At 38.0% G+C, this 25543-nt stretch overlaps 1 protein-coding gene across 2 annotated transcripts in view; it reads right to left on the bottom strand.

Moving 5' to 3' along the window:
* LOC124117562 (RNA polymerase I-specific transcription initiation factor RRN3-like) overlaps positions 1-25543 on the bottom strand; it is a 331792-nt gene that overhangs the window by 185555 nt on the left and 120694 nt on the right. For both annotated transcript variants that reach the window (XM_046479504.2, XM_048402649.1), the window contains 2 exons: positions 24688-24817; positions 23930-24032 (listed from right to left, as the gene is read on the bottom strand). In XM_046479504.2, the coding sequence (XP_046335460.2) occupies positions 23930-24032; positions 24688-24817 (233 nt within the window). The remainder of the gene's footprint in view (positions 1-23929; positions 24033-24687; positions 24818-25543) is intronic.

The following is a 25543-nucleotide window of genomic DNA, read 5'->3' as shown; positions in this document are numbered from 1 at the left end:
TACTAAGTTATCTTATAATAATTAGATCTACATTAAGTGCTTTTATGAGTTATCATGATGTAATATTTATACATCATTTCATATAATTGTAGTTTTAGCAAGTAATAATTATCATTAGGTAAAATGCATATATAAAATATCAGTAGTTTCAGTTAAAGCTTTTTAGATGGTTGCTAGCCTAGGGTAATGGGAGCGCGTCTTCTAGACATACTATTCAATAAGACAAGAGTTACGTCTACATAGTTTACTTACTTACTTACTTTGGAGATTTAACGTGCGCTTTCCGACTGATGCGTATTTCGCACACGGGCCCGGCCAGGCCATTTAATGTGTTTCCGAAAGGGGCGAAGGTGGTCTGTGCAACCCAAGAGGGGGGTTTTAGGGGTTGCTTATATAGAATTTGGGAATTTTGAGATTTGGAATAGATGCCGATGGGATTGGGGAGGAGAACTAAGGGAGCTGGGTATGGTGGATGTTTGTTTGTTTATGTGATTTTGATTTGGTGAGTTATTGTGTTTTTAGATGCGTTTTATTAGTTCCGTTTTGATTAAGAATACGCCTAAGGCCTTGAAGTTTTCTAGTTTATTTTGTGGGTTTAGTATTGCTTCTAGAGTTAGAGCCTTGTTTAGATTGAGGGTGGTTTGTAATGCGGTTCGATGTGTTAGGTAGTGTGTGCAGTGGATGAGTGCGTGTTCTGGGGTTTCTGGTTGTTTGCAGTGTGGGCAGTTACCTGTAGTGTGTTTTTTAAATTTTTTTAGGTGGTTATTTAGGTTGGTGTGTCCTGTTTGGAGTTTAGTGATTACTCTGTCGATTTTTTTGGATGGATGGAGAATTTTTGGTTTGGTTAGTGGTTTGCTGAGCACTTTTTTGATTTGGCTATTTGAGTTTAGATATAGGTTATGCCATTTTTTGGTGATTTTTTGCTTGTTTACACTTTTAATTTCTGATTTTGAGATGGGTAAGTTTAAGCTTATTTCTGGGATTTTGAGGGATAGTTTAGCTGCTTTATCGGCGTTTTCATTACCGTATATTCCTACGTGGGCGGGTATCCACAAGAAGGTTATTTGTTTGCCTGCCTTAGTTAGGTCGTTGGAGCTTTTAAGTATTCGATTTATTAATTTAGGTCGGTTTTTGGTATTTTTGTTTTGGAGGGCTTGCAGTCCACTTAGGGAGCCGGTAAGTATTAGGATTTTTTTGTGGTTTTTGGATTCTTGATTATGGAGGGCTGAGGCCATGCCCATTAGTTCTGCCGTGAATATTGATTGGTTGTTAGGGAGTCGGAAGGATTGTGTGGTTTTAGTTGGTTGTGTGGTATGGACTCCGAAACCTGTGTGTTTGGAGGTCGGATCTGAGGATCCGTCCGTGTAAATGTGACACCAATTTGGCCAATTTTCGTGTATGTATGCTAGTGTGGTAGTTTTAGCTATGTTTGGGTCGGTTTGTTTATTTATTTGGCTAGCTAGTGTTGTGTCTATTTTGGGTATTTTAAGTTTAGGGGTGAAGATATTTGATTGTTTGCAGTTTTGTTTAAGATTTTTAATTTGGTGTTCATTTAGGTAGTTTGTTATTCTTTGGGATATTGGGGTAAGTAAGGGGTGTTTACGAGCTAGAGCTTGGTTTTTGGGGCTGATGTTTTGGTTTATTAAGTTTTGGATGAGAGGGTTTGATTGGGACGCGGCCCAGAAATTTAAGCTTAGCTGTTCCCTGCGTAGACTTAGTGGCATTTCTCCTGTTAAGGCCTGAAGTGAGGTGTAGGAGGTGCCATGTTGGGTGCGTGTAATTAGTTTGAGAGCCTGATATTGTATTGAGTCAAGTTTTTTAGATAGAGAGTTGTTTAGGGTGTTGTATATGGCGCAGCCGTAGTCTAGTTTTGATCTAATTAGTGATATGTAGAGAGAGAGGAGGGTATCTTTGGATGCTCCCCAGTTAGAACCAGTTAGGCATCTTAGGGTGTTTAGGTCTTTACTGCATTTAGTTGTTAGGTTTTGGATGTGAGCATCCCAGGTGAGATGTTCATCGAAAATAAGTCCTAAGAATTTGGTTTGTTTTTGAAATTTGATTGTTTGATTGTTTAGCTGGAGGATTGGGGAGGCGGGTTTCATGTTTTTATGTTTGAATACTATTCCTGTTGTTTTTTCTGAGTTAAGGGAGAAGCCCCATTTGTCAGCCCACTGTTGTATTTTATTAAGAGATTTTTGGAGTAAATTTTGGACCATGTTCATGCTTTTAGTGCGGATCCAGATGGCTCCATCATCCGCGAATTTTGATGTGTTTACTTTAGGAGATAGGCCCTCGAATAGATCGTTTATCATTATATTGAAGAGGGTGGGGCTGAGGATACTGCCCTGTGGAGTACCATTTTCTAGGGGACATTGGTCCGATAGAGTTTGGTCTATACCCACGGTTATTTTACGATTGTTTAGGAAGTCCTGGATGTAGTTTATTATCTGACCTTTGAGTCCTATTTTTTTAAGTTTTTGTATTAGCCCATCGTGCCATACCATGTCGAAAGCTTTAGAGAAGTCTAAGAAGATGCCTGTGGTATATTGTTTATTTAGCTGTCCTGTCTTAATATCTTGTTCTAGTCGGGTGAGGTTATCTAGGGTTGAGCGGCCAGGAGTGAAACCGCTTTGATCTGGGTTTATGATGTTATTTTGGGTTAAGTAATGTTGTAATCTATTTTTAGCCATTGATTCCATTACTTTACATAAGTTTGAAGTTAGGGATATTGGTCTATATGAGTTAGCTTGATTAGCTGGTTTATTAGGTTTAGGGATTGGTATGACTAGGGCCTGTTTCCAGGGAGTAGGAACCTGTCCGTTTAGGTAGATGAGATTGTATAGTTTGAGTAGTGCCTGGAGTAGTTTTAGGGGGAGTTTTTTAATTATTTGGTAAGAAGTTAGGTCTAATCCTGGGGCTGTGCCCTTTTTCCTGTTTTGGATTACGTAGAGGAGCTCCTCCATTGTGTAGGGTTGATTTATTTCTAGATTGTTATTGTTTGGTTCTTTTGTGGGTTTGTTTTCTGTTTTAAGTTTATCTTGGAATTTTTTACTGAAGTTGGTGTTACTGCTAACGGCCGAAAAGTGGTTGGCGAGATTATTTGCTTTTTGGGCGGGGTTGGTTGAGTTGTCAATGTTAGGGGTTTTTTTATGTCGTTTTAAGCCTCTGATGGCGTGGATTTTGCGCCAGACCGTTCTGGCATCTGTACGGTTATTTATACCTTCGCAGAATTTTTTCCAGTCTCTACTTTTGGCTATTTGGACTAGTTTTTGAACCTGGTGGTTTAGTTCGTGGGCTATGTTTAAATATTTGTAGTCGCGTTTTGCTTTATTGAAGGCTGATTTACGTTTTCGTCTAGTCTGTTCTATTTCCTCATTCCACCATGGTACCGTCGGTTTGCCTGTCTTAGATGTTTTGAAGGGGATGGAGGTTTTGGCTGCGTTTATTATATAGTCTGTTAGGTTTTTACAATAGGTTTCTGGATCATTATTATCTATTTCGTTTAGGTTAGCTTCGTTGCAGATATCTTGGAATTGGTCCCAGTTAGCTTTATTGTAATGGAATTTTGGTTCTTGGTTTTCTGTTTGGATTGGTACGTTTGTATTTCCTATGGTTATGTTTATGGGGAAGTGGTCACTACCTAGCGGGACGTCGTGCACTTCCCATTGAGTACTTTGGGCTAGATCTGCGGTGCATATGGTTAGGTCGATAGCCGACATTTTTTGGTTTATCTTATCGTACCTCGTGGGTTGGTTGCTATTAAGGAGTACTAGGTCGTTTGTTTCTATCCATTCGGAGATAAATTTGCCATGATTATCTATTTTATCATCTACATAGTTTAATTGATTTGAAGCTTTTAGATAAATGCTAGCCTAAGGTATCAAGATCCCATCTCCCAGACAAAGGATATTTATTTAAGTATATCTGTCATCACCTACCGGGGTATATTAGAATAACATTACTTCAATTAAGACTCATTAAGGATTAGCCCCCATACAAGCTCGTCTATAGTGCATTAAGGATTAGCCCCCATACAAGCTCGTCTATAGGGCATTAAGGATTAGCCCCCACACAAGCTCATCTATAGTGACACCATAATCTCTTTCAAAGCATCCAGTAAATATGTCAACAAGATTAGTGCCAGTCCAACAGGATAAACAGGATTTAGTATTCCCCTCTGTCTAGCCATCCATTTAGCTTAGGACACAACCAATCGTGTATCATCCAATCACATTCCATTTTATTGTTTAAATTTTTGTTAAATACATACTGTAGGCAGGTTTTAAGCAGAGAAGGGGTTTGACTCTCTTACCAAGCAGACCTCTCTCCCACAGCCCAGAGTGTGTACCGACTCTCTGTGGCACCCTCAGTTATTTTCTAAGATATTGTAAATTGTTAATTGTTCTTGTAAATAAAATTGTGATTAGTCTCCTGTGACTCTGGCTCTTTGCTGACTAATTCCCCAAGAAAACCAGCACGTCATTTGGAAGGTATTGTTCACCTAGAACAGTTCCATGATAGGACATCCACTCAATTGTAAGTTCTAAGAGAGCAAATGGCAAAATCTACTACAGAGTGAAATGGAAGGATCCAGAAAGAGGAAACACATGGGAGTATGGCAGCAGCATTCTAGACTCCATTCGGAGAGAATTTTACCTCAAAAGAAGTATGTCAGGAAAACGACGAAAACGTCCACTGAAGAATCATAAGTTTTTCGACCAAAAGGAATCAGCACAAGACAATAAATCAGTCAATGTTCTGTCAGGGAATACAATGTCAGGGAATGTCGAGCAAGACAACACCAACCCATGCATAGAATTAGATGTCAAACCGTATCTGTTTTTTCCAAAACACCTACGAAAAGTAGATCATAAAACAAGTATTTGTCACAGAGTGACGAAATATCCCCCGCCATATACACCATAGTACCAAATATGAAGACAATCCAGCGATTAGTTCTTGAGATATTGTGGCAACACCGTGTTCCAACTCCAAAAACAGATTTGCCTGCTGTGACCTTGAAAATGGGGTCAAGGTCACCAAATCTGACAGGTGTATGCGGTGTCTGTATATACACTAAATGTTCCTTGATTTAATGATACATCAGGGATGACCACCCACTGATTATATTGTATAGTTAACCACTAGATAGGCGTTTGAAGCGACGTGGTGAGATCAGCTGATCGTTCATTCCAGGTCGCTTTGTTGACGTTTTGCAATTGTGATTGAAATTTTCAGACACAGAGAACCCTAAATATATGTAGTTAAAATACATATTCAAGAGTATTTGTACCAACTATAGTTTTTATAAAATAAAACAATCATTCAATTTCATACTAATTTTCAATCTCTATAATGTTGATTGTATTAACATTGCAGTGTCTACATCCAGTGTGCATTGACAATAATCATATGATTCACAAGAAAAAATACCCATATATACAAAATATACAATTTTGTATATTTGGTATTTCCAAAATATACAATTTTGTATAGTTGGTATTTCCAAAACTATACAATTTTGTATATATGGTTAGATTTTACCACTGCTTCATTCAATTTCTTCACCTCTTATAGAAGGTTTCACATAATATGTGGTTGCAAAGTTTACTAATGATACCAAACAGTATTATTATTGCATGTGACAATAATGCTTTAATACTATTTTCATTATGACAACTATATGATGTTATGAAATAATTTGTATTTCGTTATGTTTTACATAAGAAATAGAACATTTGTACAGATCTTAATAACAGTTTGATCAATATAAAATGCGTACGCCAGCTGTTTATGATCTATACATACAAGTAGTTGAAAGTAGTTTTAAACATTGATGTTTGTCGTTCCAAAGCTCTGTTCTCCAGCTCAGTTCATCTTTGTTTACGAGAACGTTTTTAATGTGGGCAATTTTCTTCTTTCGGGACATTGGAGCAGTCATAATATTCATAACATCATAAATATTAAGATTATAGGCAATTTTAACAACTTTAGTACTCCATGAACTTTTACATAGTAACCCTTTTCTTCATCAAAGCGTTACAAGTACTGTTATTAAATCTTGGGGTAGTCTAAAAACATTAGCATGTAATGTAACAAACGGGGAGGAGCGACCCATGTCTCCATTAGTGGCTATACTGGAGGTACCGTTACTAACACCAAGAAATAATTTACAGGCTCTATTTTGGATTAGATTAACGTTTTATCCTCATATACCAGAGCCATAGAACATTACCGGCTCAACAAGACTTTCATACAGTTTCATAAAAACATCATAAGACATACACCCAACAGAATAAAACAAAGACAAAGCATGGCTGACAGAATTGTACAACTCTTACACAGTTTCACATATCTCGATGCTCGTCAATCCGTAGTCCCAGAAAACGATATGATTCTACATAGACCAGTGTTTGCCCAGCGTAGAGGAATAAAACCGATGATCCAGGTTGTGATTTCTAAAATGAATTACGTCTTATTCATATTCACTGACAGTTGCCAACGTGTTGACCATTCATGCAGTACATTAAGCATGGATTGTAATGAACATTCATTGGGGGCAGTTAATGCAATATCGGCAGCATACATTAAAATGGAGAGCATAGTCTTATCAACAAGTACGCCACAATTGAGATTGTTAATAGCCAGGTCGTTAACATACACAGAAAATATAGCTGGGGATAATTTACAGCCTTGCTTTACACCATGTTAAACAGTAAAACGTACTGTAAGAAATTCTCCTACACGTGCAGTACAATTGACATCGACATACAATCGACTGGATAGCATTCAATATCTTTCCTCGAACTCCAATATTCCTCAGCTTCGCTATAAACGGTGTCGAAGTTTTTTTTTACATCAACAAATGTAACAAAGGTTGATTGTTTTGTTTTTTTCTATACTGAACTAAAGACGTTTAAACATTTAAATGATCAATACAGTCTCATTTGGATCCAAAATCATTTTGCTTATCAGCTATGACATTGTCCTTTTCAAGCCACTCAGTCTTCAATTGAGTACATAAGCATATACTTGTTAGGAATAGATGTTACAATGATACCAAAGGGTTTCTAAAATCCTTCATACCGCTCTTAGGAATAGGATGGATATATCGCTGTTCCACATAGCTGGTACAGTTCCATTTACAAAGCAATAGTTAATAATTCTGTACAACAAATCAACTGAACTTACATTTTTTTAACACTTCTGCAGGAATATCATCCACACCTGTAGCCTTTCCATTCTTAAGTCTAAAGACTAAAGACTAATGGGATGTGTGGGAGTGAACCTTCCATGTTTATCATTTATCCCATCCATTTCTTGAACTAGCTACTCCGAATTGAGCCATAATTCATTCACCACAGTCCTAAGGGGAAATTCAATCATATCCACCTATAATTCACGACTACTGCAATCTTGTCAAATAACATGTGCTTGACATCAGGTCGATTTTATTGATATCTTGTAATGACTGTTGGAATATTATCTATGCATTATCCTGTCTAAAAATCTAGATATATTTACAATATCACGTATGCATTTTTGAATCATTGTATTCCGGAGTGGTCTTCATATAAACTTCTTGACCAATCCGCTTCACGTACATTTTCAGAAAAACATAACATAACATGGGAATACCGTTCGAATTGAGCCTCGCTCAATTTCCCTGTGCGCTGTGATTTTTTATTTATTTTTTTTAAATGAAATTTTACAGGGACTAGCTGTGCTACCACAATACTTGTGTTAATTAATATTGATAACATTGAATGTTAAACCATTTTTACAGTTTTGTCTAATTTTAGCGATAATGAAAACTGAGTAGAGATAAGATATATTGATGAACAACGTCTTTATTACAGTAAGGAGCGACGCTTAGGTGTATGTTGTAACACCATTATCAAGCAAGTGATGTTGTTCATCCACAGACCTTATCCTCTCTCAATACTCCAACTTCTAAATTCCTCGCAAAGAAGATAGTGATACTTGTTTTGAATCTTGCCATCGTACAAAATATTCTTCGCACAGTATTCAAGAAACAATGTAATATTAATATCATATTACGCCATCAATATATGTTGTGCAATATTTGAGAGGTTGGCGCCTGTCGGGACGGTGTGAGATGCTAAAACTGTTCTTGTATAGTCTAGTATCCTTTGGCTAGTGACAGCTACCACTGTTTATTCCCATTCAAGTTGCTAACGGTGTTTCATCTAAACAGTATTATGGGAACGGAAATTAAAACATTACTTCATTCGTTATGCTACCATTTTTGAATATATGTCCATGAGATTAATCTGTTCATTTTTCCGTATTTTTATTACGGAACTTATAGCTTTGTGTGGCATAAACGTTCAAATAGTAAGATGACTACAATTAAAGGGCATTAATAACGAGAGGCTGTTCACATATATGTACATCATATATGTATCACGCAAATCATTTCTGATTTTACTCGATGTAAGAGCTAGAAACGTTACCTACTTCAGGCGCAGCGGTTCAAGATGTTGGCGCTATCTAGATTGGGTCCCTGACACATGCAGCTCTATTTGATGGGTGTATTGTACTTAATAAGCTGAACTTTTATAAATCTATTTTTTGCAAATATATACTAGTCACTCCAACTAATCATTGTTACTAAAATATATAGTATTGTTGTCGATAACGTGTCCATTCGTATGTCTGTTTTACGTCTGTTCTACTAATTATTGACACTAAGAAACTCGTACAATTTTTTAAATCGTTACTAAACTTGTTGTACTTGTCTACATCTTAACTGAAAAGTGGGAGAAAAGTTGCTTACTGTATTTTGCCGCCTTTGATGGTTCTGATGATCAAGATGACAACGTCAAAATCGTAGTATTCAGGAGTCGATGAGGATTCAGGAGTTTTTGAATTGATGCAGAATCAAGGTTCATCCCTTCCTTACTTACTTTGGAGATTTAAGGTGCGCTTTCCGACTGATGCGTATTTCGCACACGGGCCCGGCCAGGCCATTTAATGTGTTTCCGAAAGGGGGTTCCGTTGGGGGTTATTATAGGCCTAATAGTGCACCACGTGATTTATGTCCAGGCCCCCGTGACATGCAGTTGTCATGTGACATGTAATTAACTAATTGAATTGCAAAAACAATTCCGACAGCAAATAACCGCATCCACAACAACAATGCGTGGATGCAAAGAAAGAAACCATTTTAAACCTCTTTCTGTATATTTGTATTTGTATTCCTTTCTGAAACTATCATTCTACAAACAGTTGTGTTCACCGCCCATTGTGATACTTCTACTTAAGAAAATAAAAAAGGATGTTTATTTAGTCATTTGACATGCGTTCATTGTAAACAAAGATTAGTGTGAAAGGATTACTAAGTTTGTCATCCAGTATAATGCACTTCCTCGATTAGCATAATTAGAACAGAGTTTGTAATTAGTTATATCCTGACTCCAGTTAACCAAGGCAGCTACATCAGTTGTGATTTATGAATTTGTGGAATCTTAATAAATAAACGACCGCCTGACACAAAAATGCATTCGAACATTGAACACGCACAGTCGCAGATTTTCCTTTCGTACATTTGAGGGTGAACGTGAACGAAGCCGTGCGAGATGCTTTACAGCGATTTGTCTTCAGAACACATATTGAGCTCAGGTAAGTTAATTAATGATGATATTTTCATTCATTCATAGATATGGCGATCATGAGCGCTGACACCATATGTATTCGCAATAGAACATTTGGAAGACTAGACACAAATTGAGTCACAATATGACAACATCAAATCGAAGAATTTGTTTAATGCAACAGATTTAAGGCATTGAAATTGTACATTATTATAAAATACATGAGTGTCGCTACGTCTCATGTCAAATACATCAATGAATTATTTATAAAAAAAAATAATTTAATATTACTATGGCTTTATAGCTAAAATTATGGAGTCTTGCATGTCGAGCCAACAAACTATAGTACATATTATTCACCTTGGAATTTCTGTTTACTGTGCTTGCGGTGGGGTCCACCCAATTCCCAAAATGGACAGTTCCAAATACTACTGCGTAAAATATTAATGCCGATTTGGAGAAAATTACCAAATGAATGAATGCAAGTAAAACTTAATCCAGGGAAAAAGAAAACTGTTCAATATCACGTCAAAGTGTGCCCAAGTGCAAAACCTAATCTTAAAATGAAAGGACTTTGGTATTAATATTTCAGTCAGATTCTGATATTGGTGAGTTAAAGAGATAAGCCCTATGATTAATTTTCTTAAATACCTTTCTGGTGTCCACCGCCGTGAACCATACTCACTCACTCAGATAAATAACCCCTTTTACATAAGTCATGAACAAGCATATATATATTGCCAATATTTTGCTCCCATGTTTTGGATAATTGTACCAAAGAACAAGAATTAATCCTAGAATGTCTACACATAAATTCATTACGGACGCTGAAATAATGCCGATGAGACGTTAATTTTTACCTCGCCCACTCACTGATTACGGACTTTTTGTGGGGCGATAAGATGTACAAGCCAAGAGAAAAATGTAGAGTGAGACCAATGTTGCCATTACACCTTTTTACAAGATGGAAAACATCTTTGCTGTTAGTGATTACATATAAAGAAATCTAACCAATTCACAGGCTATAGGTTGTAGAACTGAATGCTATTTCAAGTCATTCCTACCTGATACCATTAATAATTGGAATAGTCACCGGAAAAAGAGGATTATTAAACTTGGACAATGTTATATTCAGTTAAGCCATGATACCAGATTTTGTCACTTTAAACTTCCATCGGCTTAAAAAACACATCTCAGATAACACATCATGCATGCTCTTGTGGCTGTCACAATGGTACACTGCATTAATTTTTTCACATGCCCCAACTACAATATATTTAGAAACGTTTCTATTCTAAAGGTTAAGTTAGTTTCTAATCAGTGGTTTATTGGAAACAATTTGAACAGTGCTTAATTTAGCTATTTTGAAATCGGCCATGTACATCCGAGGTTCGGGTGGATTTGCACATATATAATAACTAGTAGTAAGAATTAATACATACTTTGAGACACGTATTAAGTATTAAACAGTTAAATAGCTTTTCTTAGGAAACCCTCTCCATCAACCGCACTGTTGACCTATCTTTTTTGTTCTGTTTTGATGTATTGATGTATTATTTAATACAATATGTATATCTCCCCTCATCCCAATGTTAATAAAAGGAAGCTTGGTGGGGACTTTTGGGATATAAGAAATGAATACAGACTGCCATATTGTCTGAATGTCTTAACAATCACCGGGTGTGACCACGTAGACAGGATATCATTCGGGTTTCTCATAATTACTCCATGAGCATGCTTGGTATTGTAGCTTGGGGATATTAAATGTAAGTTTGTTATCAGAGGAGATTGATAGTGAACTTTTAGTACCAGTTAGATATGATATCTATATGACTTCTTTCTGTTTGACAAAGGATTTAGGGTATATGTGTGGGTAATCCTTCCACGCTGATGAAAGAAAGTCACTCTACTAGTTCATGTAATCTACGTCAAATAAGATCAGAACACATGCATTATTACAACATACTCAGGATACCAATAACAACGAAATGTACAAATTAACAAACATGATCAATATTATTATTACATGTTAATGTCATGTATGTAAATTTAGCTATATAAACATATGTTTAATTTTTCAGCTTGTGTGAAGTCGTCCATAAATACAAGAAAACGTATATTTTCCCAAAATTATATTACCCTCAAAAGGGCAATTATATTCATGTTACATTTTTTCAGTCTCTTTTTTAATTCGAATTACGTAACATTTATGTTACTTTGATTTTATTAGACCCATGTTGTTGTTACAGACCCAGGGATTGACTATAGGTTCATTACATGTCATAAAAGTGCCGGGACATAATATGGTGGCAATACATTCTCTAATTAACACCTGTCACAAAGGGACGGGCAATTTGGGTTTGTCCTCAGGGAATGTGTTATGCAATTTGTGTATTCACGAAATAACATTCAACAAATTATGTACATGGTCCTGTGATGTAGGATTGATGCATTCGTACTTCTTATAAATAAATGAATTGCATTTTTTTTCTTAACCGTGTGCGAAATACGCATAATGTCGGAAAGCGCAAGTTAAATACTGACTTCATCCCAAAATAAATCACAAACCCTCTCTTATAATTTGTATATTATTCGATATTTTAATTATGTAAATCACGTTCCTGTCACTTTTAATGTAGAATACGTTAGTCACTCAACCAATTCCATTATTATTTTCCCAAAGATCAAAGATTAAAGCAGTTATCAAGATTTATTTTACATATCTTTAGAAATACTTAATCTTTACATTGAAACTGCCATCATGATGTATTATTATTATTATTATTATTTTTATTATTATTATTGATGTACATATGGTTTGCACCCAACCATGCGCGTGCCAAATTATAAAGCGTCAAGCTTTTAGAGCGCCAACTAAGTTTTCCAAAGTAGAAATTAAGCCAAATGAATATATATCAAGTTTCCTTTTGCTAGAACATATGCATGCTGTTGTGTTTTTTCAAGGTAATCTTCGTTCTCTCATTGATAACAATATTAAAAGAACAAGTATTATAAAATATAATACGGGAATATATTACACACGTTATTTACGCATCCGGTTGCTCATAATACAATTTTCTAAGGACTACCGTTTTATAAAACGCGATTTTCCGCGTTTCCGCCGAGATTTTACATTATAACAATGTATATCTACAATGAAACCGACAGCTCAGAACAAACCAAATTCAACACTTTTAAGTAGTGATAAAATTGTTTTCATCCTCTGTGCAATCCACTCTGTTGGCATATGTGCACGAGAGCATGTTACAAAACACATCGCGGCCTCCCCGTAAAACGAATCCAAGCTCAAACACTTTCAATACAGAAGTTACCGCCAATGCAATCGCCCCCGGCAGCTAATCCTCCCTGTGCATTTGACCATAAAGTCTACTCACATACCAAGCACCGCGCCAGGAAAAGTACCAGACGCCTCAACCGCTTACCCGTCAATATCATTGCAAGGACAGTATGTACTCCCGCTAACAGTGTGGAGTACTAATTAAACATTCCAGTAATGTTACCCGCCACTATATCAGTTTTTTGTAACTTCTGATACTATTTTGCACATACTAAACAAATATAGAGCAATACATAGCAATTATCCTCCTTTACCAACATATACAAAGAAACACAGTGCTCAACTTAAAACACTTCAATTTGCACATATCTAATAATTATACACAAATACATAATAATTATCTCCCTCTACCAATATATACAAAGAAAACACAATATTTTCATAGTATTTTTAAAAAATAAACTTTGATAATATTTTGTAGATGATTTTCTAAGGACTACCGTTTTACAAAACGCGATTTTCCGCGTTTCCGCCGAGATTTCACAAAATAACAATGTATATCTACGATGAAACCGACAGCTCAGAACAAACCAAATGCAACACTTTTAAGTAGTGATATAATATAGTTTTCATCCTCTGTGCAATCCACTCTGTTGGCATATGTGCACGAGAGCATGTTACAAAACACATCGCGGCCTCCCCGTAAAACGAATCCAAGCTCAAACACTTTCAATACAGAAGTCACCGCCAATGCAATCACCCCCGACAGCTAATCCTCTCTGTGCATTTGACCATAAAGTCTACTCACATACAAAGCACCGTGCCAGGAAAAGTACCAGACGCCTCAACCGCCCACCCGTCAATATCATTGCAAGGACAGTATGTACTCCCGCTAACAGTGTGGAGTACTAATTAAACATTCCAGTAATGTTTCCCGCCACTATATCAGTTTTTTGTAACTTCTGATACTATTTTGCACATACAAAACAATTAAAGAGCAATACATAGCAATTATCCTCCTTTACCAACATATACAAAGAAACACAGTGCTCAACACTTCAATTTGCACATATATAATAATTATACACAAATACATAATAATTATCTCCCTTTACCAATATATACAAAGAAAACAAATTTGGATACACCATATATACAAATTTGTATATTTTTGTATATGTCGTATATACAAACTTGTATATTTTTGTATATATCATCATTCCAATCTTGTATATCCTTTGGAAATATCATCTTTCCAAAGGATATACAAGCTTGTATATATGGATTTTTTTTGCAGTGATTGTAACACAGATACAGCTCATTCTTAACTTCATTAGGCCTTGCTTTTTATGCTTTCTTGTTCTAAACTGATGTTTCAAATTCCAACATACACAAATTATTGAAGTTATTCTTTTTTCTCTTCACACCAACAGATATCTGCATTGCACAATGACTCTTATTATTTTATTTAATATCTTGGCATACTTGTGCATGTGTACTAGTATTTGATTACACGTGCATGACTTTTTAGCAGTCATCTGTTTCTGAACTGAATATTATGCCAATAAAGATAAGTAACATAAAAAAGGACTCTGGTATTCTTTCATGTTTGGAGAATCAATCAATTTCATTGTGAAAACATTTTTAATTTCTTACATAAGTTACTTTGATCTTCAATAAGATCAAAATAAATCCGACTTAAATTGGGGAGATTAAGTTATGCAGTCTAATTCATTTCAGTCTTTCTGTCTAAAATCCAGTCCTATTTTTCAGGCAATAATAAATGAATTTAAATTTAAGAAAAAATATACCTTGCCTGAGTGAATCAGTCAATATACATATTGACTGAAATTTTCAGTCAAAATACATATTGGGCCTGATTATAGACACTGACTGTAACATATGTAAGTGTAATCTGTTATATGCAAAAACAAATAACATAAATAAATCCATTTTTCTAATCCATGGAATGATTGTGGGGTTCAATTTGCATTTATTTAACCATCAGACGATTTGATGATAAACTTTCTTAAGTCATACTTGCTATATGATAATAATATCTACAAAATATACTCTATACTACAGGTGTCTTAAAGTACTGTTGAATGAAAATCAGGATACATAACTACAGCAGGATAGTGTGTGGGTTTGTATGGGAAATAATTTGTCAACAATAAAAAAAATATTATGTTACTAAAACAAGAAGATAAAACTATGATTTACATCTATTTATGCATCATACACATTTTGTGGGGTATGATTTGTTGTTTGTTGGGACAAATCTCTGTAATTTACAACTATTTTAAGAGCATGAGTATCAGAATTCTGTAAGAAATGATGGATCAATGAATTAATTACCGTAACACCTATGATGACTCAGCGAACATAATGGTGGGACACATGTTATAAGGGGCAGAATAATATGGGTAAATCTCTTATTTCAAAGTATGATGACTAGTATGTATATTGCAACTGAGTAACAGAGTGCTTAATAGATGCATGGTAGATTTTCATTTAGCATATTTCTAGAAAATAATGTAAATTAAAATATTCAGATGCAACTTTAATTTTGATATAAAAAGTAACATTTTAAATCAGTTGTTTTATTATTTTGAACGTTATTTCTTCTTAAAATATTTGTTTAGGCAAGGATGTATACCTACTTTATAGATCATTGGTGAAGGCCTGTCAAAGTTGTCTGTGTGCTGCAAATGTAGGCGTATCACTAATTTTATTAAAATGAAGTCCATGGTGGTATATGTTGAGATTTGAATGCTTTGAATTGTGGTGGGGAAAAACACAAAGGCTGATAAATAAAATGAGTCTGCATTATTTCATCGATGCAATATGTTAGCCCAGACTGACAGAATGCATCGCTGTTTTCTGATGTAGATATTACCGTGGTAATATACTGTTTTTCATGACGTTTCTCCCGCTATGTTCCATAGTGACAATTCGTCTTGTAGTTGCAAGACTCAACAAATGTTGATATAATAAACTAATAATCACGACAAAGTATGTGCTAGTTAAAAAAATTCAGTTGTAAATGACCGTTTTTGAACGAAGGTGCAACGGGGTAACTCTTTAGCTTGGCTCCGTCTCTACATGTCAGTAGTTGTCGCAGCGCGCATTGATCCGGGAACCAGACCGGAAGCGACAGGTTGGACCGTCGCTTATATCATTTCAAAAGGAGAGTTATTGCCCTTTGGAACAAAAAGATCGCCCATTGACATAAATTTCATTTTCTGAATGTGAAATATCTCTCCTTCGAGTTACATCGCTCCTTTGAGATGCTTCGATCCTTAGAGGAATGGCGATGGATGGAGGTGTGGTGATTCTTAGAGGTGCATAAAATTGGAAGTTTGTTGAACCTTAGAAGTGTGCTGCTTCACAGAGGAGCATCGATCTTGAGATGTTCCACGAAACCTAGAATCCGGTCCTTTAGGTATGGTGATGTGGAGAAGATCGACGATTCCATGATCAACGAGCCCTAGATTTTGCAAATCCCAACCTTGAGTGCATTGATACTTAGACGACTGTCAACTGTGGTGGAAAGTTTATCCGCCAAACACCAAGCTGATCCCTGTTGGGGGATTGTCGATCCTCATGAGAGCACTTCCAAGAAGACCCACACGAGTCTTGATCCAAAGCAGAGGCAAATGAGTCCGGGCTGCTATCCTGTGAAGACCACTCTCTAGGAGAACAACGAATAGGTCATCTGGAATGTCAGGAGTGGATGGGAAGTGAGGAGCTGCCGATGTAGACTAACCTGTAGCAGAGCTAACTGTGGAGAGTTCAATCAAAGCCGCAGTCTTAGAGATGCCCTCAGGTAGGAAAGCTTGACATAATCAGTAGCAGCAGATGATGGCGATGAAGAAAAGATAGGTCTATGGTAAGTATCTTAGAAGCAAGGAGGATCACAGCCAACTATTAGGAAAATACAGGTTCGGTCGGATCCAAAATCACTGAGAAAGTGGTTCGCCGTAGCTGTCAAGGATAGATTCTTCGTGGTCAAGTCGGAAACGTCTTCTGTCAGAAAATTATCGGGATAGACCATGGTCATTTAGAGATATTATTGGAAGCGTGTGGTTAGACGAGTTTTCATAATTTTGGTAATTTTTTCAGCAGATTTAGAGAGCTTGTGCTGCTCCCAACACACTGAGCACAGCGCCCATGGCAGTCTGAACAAACATCGGGTCGGATGGAGATAAGACCCAATTACAGGTAAGACACGCAGGACGACTCTTGAAGATAGGGAAAAAGAGAAATTTAGAAATTTTAGTATAAATTGTATATTTATATACTTATGTTATCTCACACTTTGAATTTCTTCCTTCTTCATCGATCCTATGGGGAAACGTGCTTGAACGATGTTTCCAGCTTCTGAAATAAAAACATTGACCCGAACACCCCTGCATCTCTATGGCTAAGTCCAGAAGCTAGGTCAATTGCATGCTTCCCATGCACGGCAAGCCTGCTTGAACTGACCATGTGTACACCTCTGCCAATTCATTCTCTTTCGCAGAGCTATCAGGCTGGAGTAAATGAGATGCAGGGATGTTCGGGTGGGCCTATCATGTGTGAGATAGGTTAAGTATATGAATATACAATATATACTAAAATTTCCAAATTATTACACTTATCCTATCTCAAGGTGGGTCGCAGATACCCTAGCCTGTATAGGCTACAAACGTGAAATATAAAAGAGGAAGCTGGATCTAGACGGTGTAATTTGGAATTTGTGTTAAAATTTTGAAAAACTCTTTAGCGTCTAACTCATGAGTGGGAAATACACACAATCAACTGGTGTTAACGATCTCGATACGTTACTCAAACGAAACAGCATGAGATCGGGTATATCATCGTTCTTATAGAACAACTACGACAGCTGACAACTTGAAATCGATGCTGGAAGGGCTTCAATTCTTCAAACAAAACACAACACTATCTCCCACAGACCAGGTTTGGTACTCTTTTAACGCTTCGGCAAGGTTATCAAACACATCCAAGAGTATGAAGTGAACCCAAACGAGAACTATCGACAATATTCCATAACAAGGACCTTTGAACCAAAACCCTACATCACAAATACCCAAGGCAGAGGTGAGCGGAATAAAGGTTCGGGACACGGATCTCAGTTTTATGAACGGCGGCACCTAATAGTGACTTCATAGATGAAGACTAAAAGGTCTTGATAATGGACAGAACTTGTGGAGCCCTTGTATGTCAGTGACTGAGATGTCGCGAAGGTAGAGAGAATTGAAAACAGTATTGGACTTCCAAAAGCACCCTTCCATGATGGCTGAAAGGGCGCAGTTACTGTGAAGAGCCATGGTAGAAGCAACTGCACAAGTCCCATGAGGATAGGACATTGTTGGTGGAGGCAGCCTGACGAAGGTATAAGCTTGAAGGATGATTGAGCGGAGCCAGAAGGATGGCGTCGTACGAGAAATTTCGAATTTAGATGTGAAAAGTCTCTTCTGGGAAAATCTGTGGAGACGATACACATTGAGATTTAATCGAAGCGCCTGAACCAGGCACAGGGAGAGGTCGTCATGATCATTTGATCCCAAAATTGACAAGAGCGGGGAAATCGTAATTAGGTTGGTTGTCCGAGAGTTGTGCTGCTCCACAACCGACGGTTGAAGCGATTACAACAGATGAAGGCATGGGACAAATGGCCACAAAGACACCCCTCTGCAAACATTTGACGCGACCAGCAACCATTGAATATGAGGGTGGAGATGGAGCAGTAGAGAGATCAACGTGACAATCGTTGATCCTGATAAATGGCACGGGAAAACATTAATGTAGTTGACCCTGTACAGTGAGTGCCTGCGCCGATGTTAGGAGGCCCAGGAATCGTTGCCATTAGCGTAGTCGAAGCGGGTGTTTGACTGCCAATGGCACAAGTCATTGAATCTTCAACCACCTGTTGGGCGGGATGAACATCATACTTTGCTGAGTGTCGAACAGGGCACCTATGAATTTAGGTGGGAATGAATTCTGACTTTTGTATGTTCATTAGCCAGCCGAGTTGTCTGAGAAAACGAAGCGTGAAGTCGAGTTGTTGACGGAGGAAATCGGCATCTGAACTTGAATACAGTTGTCAAGATAAGAATTGAACACGACCCCGCAAAGATGTAGGAGCTTCGTGATGGGCTGGGTAAGGTGGGTGAAAAGCACCTTCCATTGGTAGTGGTGGCCTTGAAAAACAAACCGGAGGATGGAAACGTGCAGATAAGATACTGACCATAAGATCGCCCGGGAAGAATGAAAATGTGGCAGGGTTTCTAGGTACAAAGCATCGAAGATCTTCAGATTGAAAATGAGTTTAAGATATGGGGGAATAAAACCAGGGGGTCTGGGAAAGTGTTCCGAGACATTCAATTGTGTTTTTTGCTAGTAACGTACCTACAGCATCGATCATCCTCCTTAACTGTCTGGCCGGATACGTTCTGTGTAGGGGTTTGAATGTCGTAGGTGGTGGTGCGGTCAGTGGTAGTCGATAACCTTGTTGTGGTAGCTGTGTCATGTGTCATGAAGCAGTCAACAAGAATGGTCCAATTGCTTGCAAATAGCCCCAGTCTTCCACCTACAGATGTGGCTGTAACAGGAACGGCTGTAGGTGGAAGTTCCTAGTCTCGTCGTTATGAAAAGTAGTCAGTTTCTTGGCAACCACACGGAGCCCTTGGATCCGGAAAAGGAGACGGATCAACCCGAGAAGGGTCTCGAGTCCCGTTGTCCTTTTCAACCTCATCTGCATCCGCGTAAGGGATAAGGCCGGGATGAGAGAAGTTCATGAAGATCTCGATGGGCAGGAACCAATTGGGGATAGTTCAGATCTTAACTTTTCCTGATCTTCCAATTGTCTCTTCTGGAGACGCAAAAGGTCCACAGTGACCTGGAGGTTAGAGTCTCTTTGAACATCCTGAGCAAACTGCTGGATCGCATATGCAAAAAAGGAGCAGGAAGCAGGAACTGATCGTCCCAGGCAGAGTGCTGAAGTACACCACGGCGATGAAGAGTTGTAATGGAGACGGAATGGTGAAAGAGGAGGTCCAGGATCTGTGTGAGTTTATCCTCGAATAAAGACGTCCTTTTGGGAATAAGTGGAGAGAGAGATGGAGAGCGCTTCCATAGATGAAAAAATCATAGACACAAAAGGGAGTGTACGGCAATCCAAGTGTGTAAGGTCCCAATCTTCAACCACGTAAGATGATGTGAAGCACTTCTGAGACAGAGTAGATATGTCACTATCAAAATCTAGGGAGGTTATTGTAGCAGACAGGCCATGAGTGCCTAGTATCTTAAAGAACGAAGTGTGGTACATGGAGTCAATCACGCAGACAAAGAGAAGATGTTAATTGCCAGTAAGACTGGTCTGGGAGGCAGCGTGATATTGGACGAGCTAGCCGATGGGACTGTAAACCCAGTGAACTGATCCGCAGCCTAAGTTGTACACTATAACTGTAATTTGTCAGCAATCAATGAAGGACTGATCCAGGGTCCGCAGGTTCAAAACTGTCGACTAAGGAGGGAGTCGACGAGTGATGGTCAACAACACCTGGTGGGCATGGGCTGTCAGTTGGTTGAACCTATAGACTAGGGTCTCCCGAAGCAGAGGCTGAACCACCAGATCCGGGAGGGATGGAGTGGGAAGCAACCGGAACTGCATCTGTAGGCGACTGTACTCTGTTGTTGATCCTGGTGATCCCAACTTGTGGGTAGAGGTCGACAAGGGTCCGGAGGAGCCGAACAAGAGGGAATACGATCTGGCGATCTGTGAACGTAATGAGATCGGCTTCTAGAATGGCTCCGACTTTCGCGTTCTGTGTGTTGACGAACGGCCATCCTCAGATTTAGGGGTATGTCGCTGGTTGTTGTCACACAAAAGACGTTCCATAAAAGGATGGCAGAGGAGAATAAGTGTAGCTGGTAGTAGAGCGGTAATCGGGAAACCTTGGGTAAGGGTATCCGGGTCGCTGGTAGTAAGGGTCACTATAAACTGGGAAAGCATCCCATCCCTGTCGATGATCCACATAGGTATCAACAGCTGGAAAGTTCCCGTGGGGATAACCGCTATGGTGATAATCCACAACAGAAGACTGATCCCTGTCGTAGAGCTTTATGAAGAATGGTCATATGAAGTCGACGGGTATCAGTTGGAGCGCGAAAGCAGTGACCCGATCGGAGTGCCAATCCTGTGAGCAAGAACACCAATCCTGTGAGCGAGAACGCCAATCCTGGGAGTGGGAATGCTGATCTTGGGAGCTGGAGCGCCGATCCTTCTCCTTAGAAGGCGATCGTCAATCCGAAGTGTGACAATTGGCAGCATTCCAGGATGTAGCAGAACCAATGACCTTATCATGATCAGCCGGAGGAGCGGAACAAGCTGAATCCAAGTGCGGTACTTGAATGGAGCGGAGCGACCGGTCGCTTGAACGAGAGCATGATCAGGATCAGTCAGATCGACCTGATTAGGAGTATTCAACAGGTTGGGATTTGAAAAATCATCCGTGAGAAAACTGTCCAAGATCGTCTCATCAGTGACAGAAAGTAAGTGTTCCTCAGGTTGAAGTGAAGAACAGATCTTAGATTTCTTAGACGAATCTCCTGCCTTAGAATGAAGATCGGATATTCTGCGACGACATCGTTGGACACAAACTTGAAAGGCAGAATCAGACAAGGTATGACATTCTGCACATCGGGAGACCAAGGAGCAGTGTCCGCGACAGTCACAACGTAAGGAGTGAGGGTCCAGTGTAGAATAAGTATTTTTTACAAGCAGGTCGTTGTCTGTCGTTTTTGCCCATAATTATAGGCTGTAGAATACTTGACAAACATGGCAAAGGACAAACAAATTTCTCTTAACGTAAGAAAACGTCACCACACAGTGGTGATGAGAAAGAGAATGAATTGGTAGAGGTGTACATGTGGTCAGTTCAGGCAGGCTTGCCGTGCATGGGAAGCACGCAATTGACCTAGCTTCTGGTTGCAACCATAGAGAGGCAGGGGTGTTCGGGTGAATGTTTTTATTTAAGAAGCTGGAAACATGGTTCAAGGACGTTTCCATATAGGATCGAAGAAGAAGGAAAGTGTGAGATAAGATACCCTACATTGCTGTCTAGAAGCGACCTCATGTGTAAGGCGACCCCCCTGTACAAGCCTTCAAAATTGATGCTAATTTATATACCCCGTCTATAAAGCGAATCGGAATGAAGCACATCACCAGCACATACACAATCCCTACATTTGCAATAAAAACATGTTTGTCTTCTGTAGAAAACATAGCATCCCTTCAACAAATTCAAGGAAACGAACCGATCATAACAATTATACTTGGTCAATACAAATTTGAAATTTGAGATAAAACATCACTAGACATGATAAATTACTGATTAAATTGCATTTCCTGTTCTGCTAAGCATTGTTTTACATGCAGAGATTAAGATTACTGTGTGTTTTGTCTCTTAAACTAAGCCAGAAGCAACCATCAGCTGTGCACTCATTTCTCAGAATCTACCGGTGATTTGGTTAAAAATTACCCAATAATATAACTTTGTAGAATTTTGATACAATAGTTGGAAGAATTGTATCTGAAACTATTATTTTATCAGGAATAATTTATTCCAATATTTTTAAGTTGCAGCTTTACTATATATACTGTAAATCGTGAAATTAATGCGTCTCCAAAAGAATGCGACCACTGGACCCTAGCCAAAAATGTGACTCAATATGAATGCGACACCCCCTCCTCTCAAGAATCAGTGGATTTCTATCTAAAGATGTCCTCAGTCATGTTTAGAATCCTCACCTTAATCCAACCTTACACACCAAATCACACCGCTTATTAGCGCTGAGTAAAGTACTTCCGCAAAAACAATACATGTGCGCTCGCTCGTGTCGGCCTTTGATGCAGTCGCAAAGAACAAAAGGTGGCGTCTGTCTGGACTTGCAGGTGTGATCAGTGATGACATAAGTGAGTAGAACTCTTTGTCTTGACCCCAGCAGTGACAATTCACAGGACGTAATTAGTGTTTGAATGACATTGTTTATATACTTTATATACAAGTGCTGCTCAATAAACAGTGGTGTGGAATACATCAGTGTATGTCTAAGTTTGTATTTTTGCTATCCAAAATGTCTTATTGTTGATATAAATGCGATGTTTAAAAATGCGAGCAAAGACCATTTTTCGCATTTAATTCATGCTTGCATTAATTTCAAGATTTACAGTATTTGAAGTAAACTAATAACCATAAGCATAGCACTTTGGTACAGCTTTGCCGGGTATGTTTTCATATGGAACAATTTGACCAATCACCATTGATGCTCCCGCGCTCGCGATAGCAAAAATAATTATGTTGACATATGATAGTCAAACTACAACAAATATGACTTTCAGCGAGTCAATGTATGGCATTTCTGATATATATATCCATTCTCTGTCCACTAAAGTTTGTAGGATGGTGTTTGTTTGTTTGTTGTTTAACCCGCACTCAGCATTATTCCTGCTATATGACGGCGGTCTTAAAATAGTCGAGTCTGGACCAGACAATCCAGTGATTGACATCATGAGCATCGATCCATGAAACTGGGCTGCGATGACATGCATCAACCAAGTCGGCAAGCCTGACCACCTGATCCCGTTAGTCACCTCTTACGAGCATAGTTGCCTATTACGGCAAGCATGGGTACCTGGATCTCGGGGACTATAGGGATGATAGGTGTGTTCGGGTGGATTTTTTTTAGAAGCTGCAAACCTTTGTTAAGTACTTTTCCACTTAAGATCGAAAGAAGAATGAGAAATACATTGTATGAAATAGGAAAGTTAAAAAATTCTATTTTGAGCATTAAATTTGTAAACGTTGGACATTGCACCATTATATAAGTTTTACTGGATTGTTTACCAGTTGAGACAACATTGTAGACCAATTGTATAGAGAAGTTCTGCTGGGGTGAGCTTAAAGATAATGGAAATCAGCAGACAAACATAACACTGTAAGCTTACATTGGAATGAGCGATGATACTGCTCTCAGCACAAGGTGTATATTGATATACTTTTTATCTTCAAGTGCCTTGGTCTCAGCTTCAGGTTCACTTTCTGATGTGTCTGTAAACATAAAAACATAATAGTTCAGTGCCACACCTTTATATATTGTCAACAACTTAAAATGTCAACAAAGATAACCATCTAAATAACATCTGCTGTCAGCATTGATCAATATTCAAATATTTTTAGAGGCCTAACGACAAAGATAAGAAACAATAACATAATTTTTACATTTGTTCTTACTTTGCAAAAATATTTTGTTTATTATTTTATGCTGCACTCAGAAATATTCCAGCTGTATGATGGCAGTTTATAAATAATCGAGTCTGGATCTGACAATCCAATGATTGACATCATGAGCATTGATCTGTGCAATTTGGATACAATGACATGCATCAATCAAGTCAGCGAGCCTGACTACCTGATCTTGATAGTCGCCTCTTATGACAAGCTTGGGTTGCCAAAGTCCAATTTTAACCCGGATCTTCACGGTTTAGACAACGAATGTTAGGTGAAATATTGGATAACTTTGTAACAATACATAACAGTTAAATATACTCCAAACAAAGTCTGCATCACTAAGATGATTTAGTTATGCATCGAATTCAGACAAAAGCATTCCCATCTAACATGGGGCTGATTAATGAGAGACCCCCAGATAAATACCTATTCTGTATTTGTGTAGTTTGTCAATATGGACCTTGCCATAACATACCTGGTAAGAAGTGCCGAACTAACATTCGCAATCCAGCTCTAAGGTAGAAAGTGTGAGCTGACAGGAGGTTCAGCAGAAAGGAGCGGTACTCTCTTATCACTCCTTCTTCTTGATTGGGCCAATTTACTTTCTGCAAATATTTAAAACAAATGTTTGTTGGTTTTTTGCATCATCATCAAACAATGGCCAATGTTGGTTGCAGATGATGATCTTATCATGATATTACATTTATACTAAGTTTTCCTATAATAATTAGATCCACATCAAGTGCTTTTATGAGTTATCATAGGGTAATATTTATACATCATTTCATATAATTATAGTTTAGCAAGTAATACCTATCATCAGGTAAAATGCATATATAAACTAGAAAGTGTTTTTACTCGTAAAAACATATGTCTCCCCCCACTCCCCTAACCCCCATTCATTTGTTTACTTCACGTTAAACCCCATCTGTTCATTCCCACAAAAATAATTCACAATATTTTAATTCTAGAATTGCTTTGAATTCAATAATATTGAAAAGATCAAATTCTTAAATTTCATTATAAGCAAAAGACACAGAAATATTGAAGGGGTGTTGAGTTTAGTTCTGGAACAAAGCCCATCCCAATACAGAGTCTAAGTTAAACTTGTCTCCATAAACAAGAAAAAATAAAATGTGAAAAACTTCTAAATAGCAAGAAGCACCACTTCAGGACTTGGTTAATATGTTACAACTTCATGAAATAATATTGAACAGTTTTTGAGTTATGGTCCGGAAACAAAGCTTACCCCCATTCAGAGTCTATGTTCAAGATATCTCCATGGAAACGAGAAAAATTAAAATGTCAAAAATCTCTAAATAGCAAAAGGC

This window comes from Haliotis rufescens, unplaced genomic scaffold (genome assembly GCF_023055435.1).
Source record: "Haliotis rufescens isolate VD_foot unplaced genomic scaffold, xgHalRufe1.0.p SCAF_28, whole genome shotgun sequence".
NCBI lineage: Eukaryota > Metazoa > Mollusca > Gastropoda > Lepetellida > Haliotidae > Haliotis > Haliotis rufescens.
Note: the sequence above shows the minus strand (reverse complement) of the source record. Positions and strands in the feature narration are given on the sequence as shown.